Source organism: Oreochromis niloticus, linkage group LG5 (assembly GCF_001858045.2).
Source record: "Oreochromis niloticus isolate F11D_XX linkage group LG5, O_niloticus_UMD_NMBU, whole genome shotgun sequence".
Classification (NCBI taxonomy): Eukaryota; Metazoa; Chordata; class Actinopteri; order Cichliformes; family Cichlidae; genus Oreochromis; species Oreochromis niloticus.
The window spans coordinates 21,452,263-21,468,675 of NC_031970.2; the positions used below are offsets into that span (position 1 = coordinate 21,452,263).

General features: G+C 41.8%; 1 protein-coding gene across 2 annotated transcripts; it reads left to right on the forward strand.

Annotated features, from left to right (window-relative positions):
- Nucleotides 1-1,122: 1,122 nt before the first annotated feature.
- On the forward strand, nucleotides 1,123-16,347 carry LOC100711277 (mitochondrial carnitine/acylcarnitine carrier protein). 2 transcript variants are annotated; one of them, XM_019358889.2, is made up of 17 exons: nucleotides 1,123-1,348; nucleotides 1,424-1,537; nucleotides 4,206-4,298; nucleotides 4,398-4,525; nucleotides 4,633-4,723; nucleotides 4,890-5,007; nucleotides 7,142-7,220; nucleotides 12,579-12,838; nucleotides 12,958-12,993; nucleotides 13,067-13,206; nucleotides 13,639-13,745; nucleotides 14,385-14,538; nucleotides 14,639-14,740; nucleotides 14,838-14,912; nucleotides 15,000-15,065; nucleotides 15,193-15,331; nucleotides 15,780-16,347. In XM_019358889.2, the coding sequence occupies exons 2-17, from the start codon at nucleotides 1,433-1,435 to the stop codon at nucleotides 15,902-15,904; spliced, it is 1,818 nt and encodes a 605-aa protein (XP_019214434.1). In that variant the 5' UTR covers nucleotides 1,123-1,348; nucleotides 1,424-1,432; the 3' UTR covers nucleotides 15,905-16,347. The 2 variants fall into 2 exon arrangements, with proteins under 2 accessions (XP_019214434.1, XP_003441473.1); XM_003441425.5 differs by lacking the exons at nucleotides 12,579-12,838; nucleotides 12,958-12,993; nucleotides 13,067-13,206; ... (5 more) ...; nucleotides 15,193-15,331; nucleotides 15,780-16,347 and adding exons at nucleotides 7,308-7,417; nucleotides 7,762-7,886; nucleotides 9,647-10,283 and having other exon boundaries at nucleotides 1,187-1,348; nucleotides 7,142-7,214.
- Nucleotides 16,348-16,413: the final 66 nt, after the last annotated feature.

The window sequence follows — 16,413 nt, forward strand, 5'->3', positions numbered from 1 at the left end:
AGCAGATTTGTCACATCGGTGTTGACAATCTCCCGTTTCATCACATTCTCAAGGAGCTCTGTTGGATGCATCTGGTGACTCTGGAGGTCATTTGAGTTCAGTGAAATATTCATGTTCAAAAAACCAGTTTGAGATGATTTTAGCTTTGCGGCATGATGATCCTGCTAGAAGCAGCCACTGGATGATGGGCACACTGTGGTGACAGAAGGATGGATATGGTCAGTAACAATACCCAGCCAGGCTGTGGTGTTTAAACGATGCTCAGTTGGCACAAAGGGATCCAAAATGTGCAAAGAAAATATCCCCCCTACACTGTTACACCTTTCATGCTTTCATTATATTCTGACCCAACCATCTGAATGTTGCAGCAGAAATCAAAACTCATTAGACTCATTAGACATTTTTCCAATCTTCTATTGTCCAGTTTCGGTGAGCCTGTGTGAATTGCAGGCCAGTTGGTGGTGAGGTAACTAAGTAAGACAGAACAAAAGACATGCTGTGGAAGAAAAGAGAGCGAGAGCTGGTCTTTTACATCCCTTAGTTGTAACGAGTGGTCATTTGAGTTACTGTTGCCTTCCTATCAGCTCAAAGCTGTCTATCCATTCTCCTCCCACCTCTCGCATCAATGTGGCATTTGCACCAAAAGAGGTCAGACACTCACTTTCTCTTTTTCAGGCCACACTCTGTTTCTTCCCCATTCTCACGCTCTGTTTGAACTTCAGCAGGTCATTTTGATCATGCCCACAGGCATAAATGGACTGAGTTGCAGCCATGTGATTAGCTGATTAGCTAATAGTTGAATTAAGGAGCATCTGAACACTTGTACCTAATGAAGTGGCAGGTGAGTGCACATGCTCTTAGAAAACACATTTATCATATTTGAGACTCCAACACGTCTCAAATACACGGCAAGTGTATCATTTGATGCATGAGTTTTTGAGACTTTTACATCATCAGTGTGAAAAACCGAAATAAATTGTACATTTAAAATACATTTTAAGTAATAAATAGCAAACATTACACTCAAATTTTGTCAGAAGATTCACTAAACACTTTTTAAAAGCCATTTTCTGACAATTATTTCTTTAACGTGTTACAAAGATGTCAGGAGCTTGAATAATGGACGGCAGAGGGCAGGAGTACTTGTTTGCATCGACTAGTCAGTCTGATAAAAACCAGTAGAAGAAGAATGCTCAACATTTCCGCCGGACAGCAAACAGAAACGCACAGGAGTGCAGCGGTGTTGCAGTCAGGTCGGTCCGGGTAAAGTGGGTCAAAGGTCCAGCAGACCGGAGCGGCTTCAGCTCTCGCAGATATCCGTTTCTCTCCCCGAGGAAAGACCGAGCAGGTGAGGTGTTCGCGGCTGGCTCCGGCACCTCTGTGTTTCCTCTGCACTTCATTCATTCCGCTTTCCTCCCTGCAGACTGTAAACATGTCCAAGCAGCCGCAGCCGATCAGCCCGCTGAAGAACTTCTTCGCTGGAGGCTTTGGAGGGGTTTGCCTGGTCTTCGCCGGACACCCACTGGACACGATCAAAGTAAACAGTAAACAGCTGCGTGGGTTTATTTGCCACTGTGCCGCATCTATTAGACTCACAGCAAGGGTGTGAGGTGTATGGGACACTTTGTGCAGGCCTCGGGGGTGTTAGTGAAACACAACCGTGAGTTCAGTGTGAGTGTTTCTGCAGCTCAGAGATTACCTTTGACCCACTTTCAGGCTGTGAAGTGACTCAGCTCACCTGGATACATGCAGGAGAGCTGTCACTGCGTCAGACACTCAAGATCAGATCAATACTGCTGATAAATCACACATCTGCATCTGGTGTTTTGCTTCTTGTTGTGATTCCTTGTCTGCACACTGTGGCTAAATAATGGGGTTTTTGTTACTCACAACACTTAAAAGTGTCACTACTTCATGATCTGTTGAAGCTATTCAAAAGTGGAAAAAACCAAGTGCTACACCTCAGACTTACAGGTCTAAGCTAGCATGAAAATGTGGAAAATTCATGACAGTACAAAAAACACCAAACAAGGCTTGAAAATGTCATAAATTAAGCTTTAGCTCCTATGATGGGCTGATGTCGAGAGGGTAGCTGCCTCCTCCCCTATGATAGCTGGGGTGTGTATCTCTTTACGGTGTATGTGCATTCCTTTGTGCGCGTGTGAACCGTGAACGTCTCCATAAATCAGTGACAGCCCACCTCCATCCTTCCAGGTGAGCTGAGTCACTTCACAGCCTGAAAGTGGGTCAAAGGTCATCTCTGAGCTGCAGAAACACTCTTGCACCCTTTAATTGGATAAGTGGTTCTTGCAGCGGTATTGCTGTCACCTCACAGTAGGTGAAGGTGCTGGGTCTGAAGCCCGGCTGTGTGGAGTTTGTGCCAGCGTGGATTTCCTCCAAGAGCTCAGCTCCTGAAGACATGCATGTTAGGTTAATTAGTGATTCTGCACTGGCCGTGGAGGGGAAGTAGATAAGGTGCTTAAAGTGTATAGAACAAGGTGATGTTAACCTGTGACTTGTAGTCTAAAGACTAGAAAAGCGCTATATAAATGTGAGTGCATTACATTACAAAATGGATTGTTAGTTAAAATCGAAAAAAGTAATGCGTACATATCTAACATTCAGATTCTGATCTGAATGAAAAATCTCAAACTGCCCCAAACTTGCATTTAAATTCAGTGGAAACAGCCTGTATGTAAAGTATGTAGAAGAAAAATTCCACCCATTGCATGTCCTCCGTTATGCTGTAAATATTTTGGATGTACACTCCTCTCTTTCATAAAATACATGTTTCCAGGTAAAATGGGTCTTTAGGGAAGTTCCTTTCTACTCCAACATGCTATTTTTGGCTGCTCCTTTATTCACGAGGGGCCGTCACAGCAGGTAGCTTCACATGTTTGGCTTGGAGGCGGTCCCAGCTGTCACAGGCAGAGAAGGGGGGTATACATGGGACAGGCTGTCGCAGGGGTAACACATTCACACCTATGGGCAGTTTAGAGTATCCAAGTAACCAAACATGCATGTTTTGGGGAGAAAAACACACAAGCTCCACATAGAAAAGACTCACACCCCCTCTTGTTCAAGAGTTCACACCACAGCGCCATCCTGTCCCAAGTGTTTTTACCAAACAATCCCACACAGACCCCGATGGAGTCCTCGGGGGTAACTCGGGCTTCTTGCCCAAGAATACTTTGACAAGCAGTCGAGGAGAGCCACAAATATACAAATTAGACTTATTCACATAACCTCTTTCTATAATGAAAATAAACAATCACTAAAAAGCAAAACCTATCATTATATATACCGTCACCGCGCAGAAGCTGACGTATATGTCGATAACCTTCTGAAGTCTCTTCCAACTATGAGGTCCATGTTCCCTGTTCTGTAGTCACGAATGGGAAAGGCAGGTCAAAGGCAGGGTTTCACTTGATAAATGGCATGGTAATTTATTAAGAATGGTTTTGTAAACAGGAGACACTGGAGTTGTTGTGTGTGTTTTTTGTTTTTTTTTTTCTCTCAGGGTGGCGTCAACCCGACTTCCCCATACAGGATAGAGTGACCGGTACTGAAACCGTCTCCAGTGTTAAATCCAAGTCCTGAGATTGTGATACCCAGCAGAGCTCCTCATGCAGATTACATTTGCATATTCAAAAACTGGTCAAACCTGCTGCTAAACCAGAGCCGCTGCTTTTTTTCTAAAACAAAACCCAACTGAGCTTTCAGCTTCCTCATCGGCTCCTTTTAAAGTAAACAAAGCAATTTTAATATTTCAGCTCCCGTTACCATCACGATAGTAAACCAGCACATCTAAGTTACATGGGGTTTGGTGACGTTTAGTGTTAACTGGCTTTAGTTGAAGGATAAGTCTAATCAGGCCCTTTTTAAATAGCTAAAGTAATCAGATTTGAAGTTAGGCAGGGCTTTGTCAGTAGAGGGCGCTGTTCCAGCTGAGTGCACAGTGTCAAACTGCAGCCACTGCTGCAGGGACAGCCAGGTGAAGAATATGATGTGAAGAAGAAAAGAAAAGAGCATGTTTCCATGGAAACCTCAGGTTATTTGCCTGTTTATCCAGTTTTATCAATGATTATATTCATCCCAAAGACCTTTACTGGGGTTATTATCAGGACTTTGTGCAGGTTTCTGGACTCGGACGTGCTCGTGCTGTAAAATCGCACACTTCACATCCTTTTCTCCCTCTCTCTCAGGTGCGTTTACAAACTCAACCAAAGCCCAAACCTGGAGAGAGCCTCCTGTATGCTGGGACCATAGACTGTTTTAAAAAAACTTTAGCCAAAGAGGTGAGCATGCACACTGATGTAAACTCTGGCATTTATTAACTAAAATATTGTTTTGGAGTCCTCAAACTGATGTTTCCTCCTCCTCGTCTTCCTTTACAGGGTATTAAAGGACTCTATAAAGGAATGGCAGCCCCCATAATCGGAGTCACCCCCATGTTTGCTGTCTGTTTCTTTGGGTTTGGGCTGGGAAAGAAACTGCAACAGAGAACTCCCGATGATATCCTTACGTAGGTGATTGCTTTGTCACGGGTGGCGACAGTTTGGCTTGATCCTGTCAGACGCTCTGTGGTCGATATCTGAGAGTATATCCGCCCCGTTCTCTTGTCTCCTGCAGGTATCCACAGCTGTTTGCTGCTGGGATGTTGTCTGGCGTGTTCACCACAGCCATCATGGCTCCTGGAGAGCGCATCAAATGTCTCCTGCAGGTCAGAGGTTAAACATGCGTCTGATTGCTCTCACTTTGTTACCTGAGTAGTTGATTCCACGTGTGGAAACACACCTGGTTTTTCCTTCAGCTCCTCCTGTCACAGGTTAGAAGTTATTATTTGGAACAAATCTTCAGTAAGTGTAAAATTATGCGTGTGTTTGCAGATTCAGGCTTCCACGGGGGAGTTGAAGTATGCAGGACCCATGGACTGCGTCAAACAGCTGTACAGAGAGGCTGGAATCAGGGGAGTCTACAAAGGCACCGCTCTGACCCTCATGAGAGGTGCTGCTTTACTTAAATATCCATTATTTGCTCTTTTTTTGTTAGTAGATCAAATATCATTAACACTTGATGTCATGTCTTCACCTAGTTTCTGCTTGCATTTAGTTTTACTAACCAAACCCTTGGAGGCCTGACAAACATGCTCATGTAACCTTTCCCAAGATGTTTTTAAAGCTATTTTAAGTCCTCCATTGTTAATGTCGCTGTGTTTGCTGCCACATTGTTGCATTGACCAGCACCACCATCAGATAAACTCATACCACATGACATTGAATGAGTGAAATGGATGTTTTTGCTTTGCCAGCAAGAACAAAATGGCTTTAGCTGTTCTGTCACACTGTGTGCGTCTATCCACTCATCCACACAACATTAAAACCACCTTCCCAGTACTGTGTAAGATCAGATTGACTTTATTTATCCCAAGGTTGGGAGATTCCTTTGTTAGAGCCGATGAAAAAGCATAAATGGAAAACATAAGAAGAATGGTATGAAGCCATGTAACCAGGAAAAGTAAAACTTTTGAGATTTAGGAGAGCGTTCTGGCCAAGAAGGACATCAGGACAATCATAAGATGCATAAATTAGTAGCACATATACATCCAAATCCAGTTAAGTAAAAGCTAAATATATATATTTTAAGGATAGCTGCATGGGCAGAGATCACCCTCACTCACTTCTGATGCAAATCCAGTCATTTTGTTCTAAGAGCAAGCCTGAAACATGACGGAAAGCGCTAGAAAAGAGCTTCAAGGGTTTCTTTATGTAAGCTTTTCTTGGGTAAAGAGTTCATATGGATGCCACTCAAAAAAACACAATTTTGGAGATCCAAAGTCAAACTTTTTGGATATTATCTCAAAATTCTGCTGTTATTTTCTCAGTTTGAGTTGGTAAGTTTTTCACTTGGCAAAAAAACAAGATCTTTGTACTGGTAGAAACAAGATTCTATAGCATAATAAGGTAAAAACGTATCAGAATGATTACAATACACAATAAATTAAATAAAAGTATCAATGGGGTGGGGGTGTCCCGTGGTGTCTTCCACTGAGACGTAGGCATTTGATGCTTCGGGTCCTGTGGGTTGAGGGGTGGGGTATCTGTGGGTCAGGATTGTTTGGGCGCGGTCCACGGATCCTTGATGGGGTTGTGGTCTGGGCGGTTTGCAGGATTTGGGCTCTCTGTTGTGCATTGTTTATAGTGTGGTGAAGCGCATTGTCCTGCTGGGTGTTGGTCTGCGACAGTGTTTAGATGGGTCGCGTTTGAATGCCGACACTGTGCATGAGATACTTGTGGAGCAGCTCGAGACCACGTTAGCTGCTAACTCACACGAAACTGTCAGCAGCAGCTGAGTCTCGCCGTGAGTGACACAGGCACCATGTTTTCATGAGGAAGAACAAACCAGCGCACGCGAGGACGTGGAATTTAAAAAAAAAAACATGTTATGGACTGAATCAATTTTGATGCTTTAAAAAATGATCTGCAAACACAAGAAACTATTTTCTTGACTTGTGCTGCAGAAGTGGTTCATAATGCTGTGCTGTCCTTTTATTCTTTTACCTTAACCTGCTTTTTTTTTTTAATTTTTTAAAGTTACTTCTGTATTCAAGTTCAGTGAAACTCATTCTGATTGTCGTCATGTCTGTGATGTGTAAAGATGGAAACCATCATTTCTATGTGTAGGTTAATCTTCATGTAAAGTCTTCCCCCTTGGACGGCTGCTCTATTCTGAACTGTGTGCTTCTCATGTTTCAGGCCTGCTTCCAAAACTTAATGACTGGATATGCATGAGAAGTCAGTGAGGGCTAAACGGCTGACTAGGGCTACCCTCAAAGAAACCCTGGGATCTGTTCTAGTGATGGTCAAACCACATCTGAGGGGTCAAAACTGAGTTAAACAGCTCTTACAGGCTATCAGAAAAGTTCAAACACTTGATCTTTAAATGAAAGTCATTATGACTTTAATCCACTTAATTATATATATTGGGTAAAATATACATATTTAAGTTGTTTGGGGTGTTAAAATGGAAAATTCTGAAGTTCAAACAGTGTGTGTGTGTGTGTGTGTGTGTGTGTGTGTGTGTGTGTGTGTTGTCTTTTTTTTTTTTGTATTTGTGTGTGTATGTTTGTTTCGTAACTCAGATGTTCCAGCCAGTGGGATGTACTTCATGTCTTATGAGTGGTTGAAGAATCTCCTCACACCTGCAGGAAAAAGGTTAATATTTGCTCTGCCCTGCAGCATTTGGAGCTGTGTGTTTATATAAAACAGGCCGTCTGAGCGCTTGGACCTGTTCTCTTGTCTTCGCAGCCATAACGAGCTCAGTATTCCCAGCGTGCTGTTTGCAGGAGGGATGGCCGGCATCTTTAACTGGGCTGTTGCTATTCCCCCCGACGTACTCAAGTCTCGTTTCCAGACAGGTTGGTGTTTGTGATCGGTATCCATCCTGGTTTAATGTTGCAGATTGTAGAGGGCAGATTTTTCAGTTCTGCTGATTTATAGTTGAAGATTTTTGCACCTTTTGTATTTTAAAATGATCTTCACTTTAATTCTGTTCAGTGATTTCTGTTTTTCTTTTTAATTCATGCTTAATCAAAGGATGCTTTGTAGCCAGTGGAAAGTTTGAAGCTGATTTTTCCATTAGTCAGAAAAACTGAAGACGAATCCTGTTTCTCTGTCTGCTCCCTGAGTTTCTCCTTGTATAAGCAGCTTTGTCTTTTAAAAAATTGTCTGTGACTGAGTTAATAAAGTGTGTTTCTCTCAGCTCCTGAAGGGAAGTATCCCAACGGTTTCCGTGATGTCCTGCGGGAGCTGATCAGAGAGGAGGGCGTGGCCTCTCTGTATAAGGGCTTCAACGCTGTCATGCTTCGAGCTTTCCCTGCAAACGCGGTGAGTCTGCTTCACTTATTCTTCAGCTCTTTTCCACACTGAGGTACATTCAAATTTTCTGAAGGGGCAGCAGGTTGATTTGGCAGATTTTTTCCCCCCCATCCCCCAAAAGCATTTGTGTCTCCTTCCACAATCCAACCGGGGATCTTTCGCTAACTAGGCTTACAAATGTGTAAACCACCACACTAAGGAGCCAGTCAGGGATGTCAAACCCATTTTGCATCATGGGCCATGAAAAAGTCACTTTGATTTTTAAGAAATTGAGATTTTATGCAAATAAAGTAAATCTTGTCTCAAGCATATCTGCAGTACTCGTATAAAACAACAATAACATCTGAGGGTTTCTTGTCAATGGGACAGTGTAGGGACGACTGTTTGGCCATATTTGGCTGCTCTGATAGGACAAGATCACGCCTCTGCCGCCAAAGAACCTCAGAGGGAAGGCATGATCGATGCAAAGAGATAAATTTCACTGGAACAGAAATAAAGTGATTAAAAAAATGTAGAACAGCCAGTTTGTGCGTGCTACTCTTGTTTGTGCCGTTTGTGCCCTTCAGCCTTCGGAGAGGCGAAGTGACAGCAAGCAAAAGCTGAAGCAGTCAAAGCAATGAGAAGTTTTCACTGCAGCCACTGTTTGTGCTTCTCATGCAGCTCGTTTGATCTTCGTAAATCGTGGTGAACTCCTCCGTCACTCCCTTTCCTGTTCGGGCTCCCTGTGGAGCCGTGACCTGTTTTTCAGGACAACTGCACACAAGCACATCTGCTGCATACCCAAAGTCCCTCACTCCTCATACACATTCATAAACACGTTGCCATCAGTCTGGTTGTTTAGTTCAAGGATGCGGGCTGTGTTTGTTTGTTTGTTTGTTTGTTTGTTTTTGTTTTGTTTTGTTTTTTTAAATTCTTATTTATTTGGTTTTTACCCCTCAGCTGTAAAAGGTTGATGGGGGACATCCAAGTTTGTGAATGCGATAACTGTGATAAACTGACAAGTTTGTATCTGAGTGACCTCAATCTCAAGGTCAGAGGTCAAATTTTCTGAAAACACTGTGAATGTGATAACTCAAGAAAAAGGTGACGAAGGATTTTGAAACTGATAGCATAGATGTGTCCACTGGGAGGCTGAGGTGGTTGCCAGTATTTTTCTACATATCAGCCTACTGCATCGTTTTAAATCCAGTTTACAGTTTAACTCTTGGACCATAAACAAAGCCCAGATTCACTGTATTCATTTCCAAAACAGCAAATCTGCAAAAACTGCCTACTGGCATCTTTAAAGATGATTAATTGGCACATTTTATCTCCTACATGGAGAAAAATAAGTCTGGATTCGAATTGTTCATATTTTGTTTGTGATGTTTGTTGGGCTGTTAGAAGATGGAAAACCAGGAACTTTTCTGTCTTCTAATTGTTTAGTTATTACTTGTAGTATGAATAGCCGTTGGGGAGGTCCTTATCAGCAGGAAAAGTTGTAAAAGTTATGAAAATAGAGTTAAAGTTTACACCTTCCTTCACATTTTCCACTGCCAACAAGTATCGGCTTACATGCAGATGACTGCTAAAAAAGTGACACCACTTTAAAGTACACAGTAAGCGTCTGGTGTTAATTTCAACAGGGGAAGCACAGCGAGTCTCACTGTTCCACATAAAAACAACACAAATAAAAGCCAGCTGATTATTTCTGCGTGTCTGTTGTGAGCTTTACTTCCTCCCCGCTTCGTAGACTAAACAGTTTTTGTTTCTCGTCTTTTTGTTACCAGGCTTGTTTCTTAGGATTTGAGCTCGCAATGAAGTTCCTGAACTGGTTGGCACCAAACCTGTGACGGAGGCTCGGCGTCGCCTCGTTTGTGATCCCTGGGAAACGCACGCACGAATCTGAAGAGATTTTAAAGATTTTCTAACTTTTTGATTGTTTCTGAAACATTTTGGTACGGTGCAACACGAGGATGGTTCAGACCTGCTGAGAGTTGATTGCAGAAATGTTGTGATGGCCTGGCTGTAACCATGCCAACACACAACACACACACACACACACACTCAGTCGAATGTTCTCACTCCTTTTGTTTTACTTATTTTTTTTAATTGAGTTTTTATATTTAAAAAAAACGGAGTGAAGTGAACATGTGCCTTACCTTTTGTCTGCGAGCTGGTGGACGTATCAGGGAAAAGGTGCATTCTCTCGTGCTTTGTGTGCCGGGCTCTCAGCAGTACACGCCTCTGAACTGTCTGCATCCTGTATGGTCACGCTTCACTCAGTGATCGATAACACAACCTTCACTTTCTGTCTGACTAATGTGAAATTATAGAAGTAGGCATAATGGCTGTGATCGAACAGCACATGAATGGCATCATCTGTAAAAATAAATAAATAAATCAGAATCCATAAACAGAAAAAAATTCCTGCTGTTTTTTTGTTTGGTTTCTTTCTGTCATGTCTCCTGTTTTTTGTCCAGTTTTTAACAGTTCAGTGTATGATTACTGTAGCTGGAGATGATGGAAAAGCTCCAGCTGCACTCGTCCTGTCTGCATGTCCTCATTCAGGCTGGCAGCATATCATCAATTTCAAATAATCCTAAACAAAAAGTTTTGATATTTTGCGTTTTTTGAGTTTTAGAGACAAAGGAAACCAACTTTTGTGCATTCAGATTAAAATAATCCAGGGTCTTATTGTCAAATTGTTGCTAGACTCTTAGTAGACATTTTTGTACATACAAATATGACTAGAATTATTGTGATTTGATTTTCCCTTTTTCTTTTTTTGTGGTTAGTGTGGCTGTGCACACGTATGTAACTCTTCTTCGGTCACCATAGCCTTAGAGTTCAAATTTTAAAAAATCAAAAGTCATGGATGAAAACAGACATTTGCCAGTGTGCGGACAGATTTGTTAGAAGTCAAATGAAAAACGTCCTTTTTTTTTTGTTTCTATTTATACTCAGGTTTGCTGCTTTTAAAGTGTTCTGGGTAGCTTTATAACCACTCAGTGGTCTTATATGTGCTAATAGATATTTTTCGGAACGAAAGCAACATGGTTGCTTAAAAAAAAAAAAGGGTATGCACTCACTGAAAGGGGTGGGGCGGGCTACTGGGGTGGGGCAACTTTTATGTCCTTAAAATACATAAATACATACGAATCATTTTTTGTCTCATTTATACCTAAAAGTTGTCTTTGTTTTCTTAGAAGAGATAATGATACAATAAATAGTTGCATGCAGTAACATTTAAACACGAGGGCGGGGGGAGAAGAGGTCGAGCAGCCTCAGCAGAATAACTAAAGGCGGGTTTAGGGTCACCTGATGGAGCCAGAAGTGTGAACTTTCTAACAAAGAAAAGTTTAAGCTTAATGTCAAAAGCAGGGAGGCTCCAGTGGATCGAAAAATGTTTCCCTGCTTTTCATAATTTTGCTCTAACAAACATCATGGTGCTGCTTCAAGTACATGTTCAGCCATGAACTACATGTTCATGGCTGAACAAAAACAAAGCACAAATATAAATTACTTATAATCACTGACACAAAAGTAAACAAGTAAAAAAAATATTAAAGTATTATAAATCATCTTAATTAGTAATTGAAGGTTTTTCTTTGCAGTACCTGCTGCTTTATGTGTAAGATTCACCATCTGAAATAAGTTTTGACCTTTTTGCGACAGGCGCGCCCACAATCACGGTCCTCAACTTAAAGTGTATTTCTTCCTGGAGTAGAAACTCCTTGAGTCAGAAATGGCTGCACAAAGTGCCAGATCAAAATGTAAACAATGATTTGCCTTATTGTCTTCAACAGCTGCAGAGTCCCTTTAAGAGGTTAGAATAAAAATAAAAACCTCAGGCGTTTTTTTCCAAAAATAAACTCAGTGTAACTCTAAATATGAATTTCCCTTCTTCCTTCATCCATTTAAGTTATACATGCAAAAAGTTCCCTTTTGTTTGAGGCATATTACCAAAACCATTTTGTACCATAACAGGGTTATATGTTTGTGCCATGATACAAAAGGAGGACAGGAAGAGGAAGATCATAAGATCATCAGAAGATCGGAATCATGTATCTTGTAGAATACAATAGTCAGTGTTGTAAAAGGAGGACAGGAGCAGAAGATCATAAGATCCTCAGACGATCAGATATCAACCTCCACCCCCCCACAAACACCCTAGCCCCATCACCCGGGGAGCAGAGGAGCACAAAAGGCTAATCAGTGCGTGTGAGGACACTTGCATTGAAGTTATTTTGTACTGTGATAGTTACATTTTATTTTCCAGCGAAGTACTGCGTTCTTCATAACTGTGCTATATATTTATGAATATAAATATAGACATTTGGACGTGAACACCAGCCTGACTTCCAGGATTAACCGTTAAAATCACTCTGCGTGTGTTGTTTCTTTGCCAGATCATCGTGCTCTGAGGCTTGATCCAGTCGACAGCCTTTAATTACATGTGATGTGAAAAGGCCTGGTCAATACTTTCCGACAGGCTGTACTAAATAAAAGAATCAATACAGGGCAGACTGGGAAAGGAGGAGGAGGAGGAGGTGGAGTCACTATGCTCCAGTAATGATGCTTCAGACAGAAAGTGTGTTTATCACATGCTGATGCTGCGTTTTGTTATTCCTGCCATCGTAAACTGAGGTTAATGGAAAAGAAGCTCTTATAGACTTTTTTTTTTCCTCCATTAAAGCTCCTGACCTGAATGATGAGCACTGTAGAGATACCAGCTGGTTTGAAAGAACTGCTGCAGGGATACACGGTGGAAGTGCTTCGTCGCAGGCCTCCCAACTTGGCCGAGTTTGCCGTGCAGCATTTCACACGTATTCTGGAGAGCCAAAGAAATGACCAGCAAGCCAAGATACCCAGCACTGAGCCTGTGCAGAAAGAAGTCAATTTTGAATCAGACACAGATGAACCCAACAAACATGAGGAAGAGGAGGAGGAGGAGGAAGAGGAGGAACCGGTCCCCGTTAGTGAGTATCACACTACTAACACTGTTACGATCACTTCTGGAGCTGTTACAGTGAAGTGTGCTAAGCCCGGGCTTTAAAAACACTCAGTGTAACGCTCTGACCTCTCTCTCTCTCTGCAGAGCGCCCCTCTGGAAAAACCAATCGCAGAACTGCAGGTCAGTAAGTGGAACAGAGTGAGTCAATGTGGCTACATGACTCCAGTTTGTTCATTTGTTTGTCTCGCTGTAGTTTGTGCAGAGGCGTACAACCCAGATGATGATGAGGATGATGACACAGAGCCTCGGGTTGTGAATCCCAAAACAGACGAGCAGCGTCACCGGCTTCAGGACGCGTGCAGAGACATTTTACTGTTCAAGACATTAGAGCAGGTACAGCAGCTTAAATCAGGTTTTAAAAGAAGACGTGGTCCCCCTTGTGATGATCACAGACAGAGACCTGCAGGAACAATGCCTGCAAGACCAGAAAGTGCTGCAGACCACAGCACTCACGTTTTAATGTCTTTTTACTGCCTTTCTGTAGGTGACAAAGGGACTTTATTTTAAAATAATGCAAAAGTCTACTGCAGCTTTCAGTTCTTTCAAATCAAGTTTGGCTTTAGCTCTCTATAACCTCGCTTCACGTCCTACGCTGTGCCTGCCCTTTACCATGCTCTCTGAAGTATTCTTCAATTTAAGCTTAAGCTCCACTTTTTAAAAATATTTTTATATATTTTGTATATCTGCTTCCAATGCCTTTTTAAATATGCATTCTTCATTTTTTTTTTCATAAAAAGAAACCTGTCTCGCTTGGTTTTCCTCCAGGAGCAGTTCTCTGAGGTTTTAGACGCCATGTTTGAAGTGTTGGTCAAACCTCAGGATCACATCATAGACCAAGGAGATGATGGGGACAACTTCTACGTCATAGAGAAGTGAGAAAGGGTTACCTTCTTTTCAGTATTTAAACTAAACCTGCTCAAATCAATTTAAGTTATAATGCCAAGTCACAAGAAAGCACTTTATTTTATAAGGTGTAAAACTTACAATATTACAGACAAAATCATAACTGTTAGACAACAACCTGTGAGCAAGCACCTGGCAAAACTCTGGCAGAACCAGGCTCAGGGACAGGCAGCCACCAGTTGGGGGTGAGGGGAGGAAGAGAGGATAAGAAACACTGTGGAAGAGAGCCACAAATTAGTAATAATTAGATTAATCCTGAATCCAAATTGGGAACTGGTTTCACAGAAGAGGAGTGCAAAGCTGAAGCCTCTGCCTCCCATTCGTCTTTTAAATATCATAGGAACCACAATTAAGTCAACAGTCTGAGAATGAAGCACTCTAAGGTGTGATATGGTACTATGAGGTCTTTAAGATAAGATGGGGCCTGATTATACAACATGTATGCTATGCCTTCTAATGATAGTACCTAATGTATACTATATGCATAATGTAAACAGAATTGGTCCTAGTGCAGAACCCTGTGGAACTCCATAATTAACTAGTATGTAAAGAGGACTCCCCATTCACATCTGCTCCCTCTCTTTCTCTCTCTGTCCAATCACTTCCAGAGGTGTGTACGATATTTTTGTACAGAAGGACGGCGTGAGCATTTGTGTTGGAAAGTATGACAACAAGGGCAGTTTTGGAGAGCTGGCTCTCATGTACAACACGCCTCGAGCCGCCACAATCGTGGCGACGCAGGACGGCGCCCTGTGGGGCCTGGTGAGTCTGACAGAAGAAGATGACCTTCATCGTCCTTTGCATCATGCTGTGTGTGACAGAGTGCGTGAAACAGGCTGTTCTATTGTTGCTTCCCTTTCAGGATCGAGCCACATTTCACAGACTGATTGTGAAAAATAACGCGAAGAAGAGGAGGATGTACGAGGCCTTCATTGAATGTGTTCCTCTTCTGAAATCTCTTGAGGTTTGCCGACGCACAGACCGCATTTAAAAAAAAGACAACAGGATATAAGAACATAGCCAACTTTTATTCTAAGTTTATTTCACCTGTTTTGTTTTAGGTTTCTGAGAGAATGAAGATTGTTGATGTTCTGGGAGCTCGAGCATTCAAAGATGGAGACCGCATAATTACACAGGTATAGGCCTGCTTTATCTTTGGTTGTTTTTATATTAAGAACACTTTAGTTAAACTCAGTCTTTTCTGCTGCTTTTTCTTTTTGCAGGGTGATAAAGCAGATTGTTTCTACATTGTGGAAACAGGAGAAGTGAAGATTATGATTAAAAGCAAAGTAAGCACACTAATATTGCCAAGCCTCTTAATTAATCCTGTTTTATCTGTTAATTTTTTAATATTTGCGTTAAGTTTTACTGTATGTCTCAGATGTATGTAATGCCTGACAGGTTTCTTTGTTGCAGACAAAGGCGGGCCAGCAGGATAACGCTGAAGTGGAGGTGGCTCGCTGCTCTAGAGGGCAGTACTTTGGGGAGCTGGCGCTGGTCACCAACAAACCTCGTGCAGCAACAGTTTACGCTGTGGGAGAAACCAAATGTTTAGGTACATTAAATGCCCATAGATGCTGGTAATGTTACTTCAATTAATTGAGTTTAGCAGGCATTTATTTATGCACACCTCTCTTAAGGTCCCATCACAGCAACTTTACAATACTTTGGTATACAGACAAGTTCATGGTCAACTGAGTGACTGCAAGGTGCTCAAGCCCTGTGGCTGAAAACACAAGCCACAGGGCTTGAGCAAGATTGTATGAGGCACTTGCGCTGATAAGCTGTGCTTAGCAGCGCCTGGCTGCTATTTACTTAATACTCAATGCCTGTGGAAACAGTGAGTTTTCACAGTGTGTGACGGTTTGAGTTCTGTGAAATCGTACTTTTTCCAAATATGACTTGGAAGAATGATGCATCAGCCTGACACATATGTACCATGTAAAACAAAAATAAGAAAATGTCTGTGACATGATTTAAAATGTGTTTTTTTTTCCTTCCAGTAATTGACATCCAGGCTTTTGAGCGTTTGCTGGGTCCCTGCATTGACATCATGAAGAGAAACATCTCCCAGTATGAAGATCAGCTGGTGGCGCTGTTTGGCTCCAGTGATGATTTGAAACAATAGGACACATTTAAAGGTGCCAGTGTTTTATAAATCAAAAATAGAACCAGTGCATGTGATACTTTTATCTTCCCCTCGAGGTAAATACGGCCGCCTCAATTTGAAGTCATGTTTTGTTTTTGTTTTTTTAATGTGTTTAAGTCTAAGATTCGCCATTTTTCATGTGTGATGATCTCAATACTTAGTCCAAGCAAAATTTGATGGATAAAATAAGTCAAGATTCAGTCAACTGTCACACGAACAACCCATCACACTGCAGCCTGGCTTGCCGTTCATCCCTGTGTTGGTCTGATTGACATGACCATACAGGACACATCCCAATAAGGAAATACATGTAAATAAGTACATGAAGGTAAATTCACTGCTTTCTGAACCACTCTTGATGTTATTAGTAACACTGTGTATTTGCTATGCCACAATATAGCATTAAAAAGATGGGAAAACTTTTTCTTCACTTTGTTTTTTTTTTTAAACTCCGTTATTTTCAGCATATAATCAGATTAACAGGTGGA

Coding starts and splice junctions, on each gene's coding strand:
- LOC100711277 (XM_019358889.2), top strand. CDS start 1,433: ATGTCCAAGCAGCCGCAGCCGATCAGCCCGCTGAAGAACTTCTTCGCT. Junction 13,746..14,384: donor AACTTCTACGTCATAGAGAA/GTGAGAAAGGGT, acceptor AATCACTTCCAG/AGGTGTGTACGATATTTTTG. Junction 15,066..15,192: donor AGATTATGATTAAAAGCAAA/GTAAGCACACTA, acceptor TCTTTGTTGCAG/ACAAAGGCGGGCCAGCAGGA.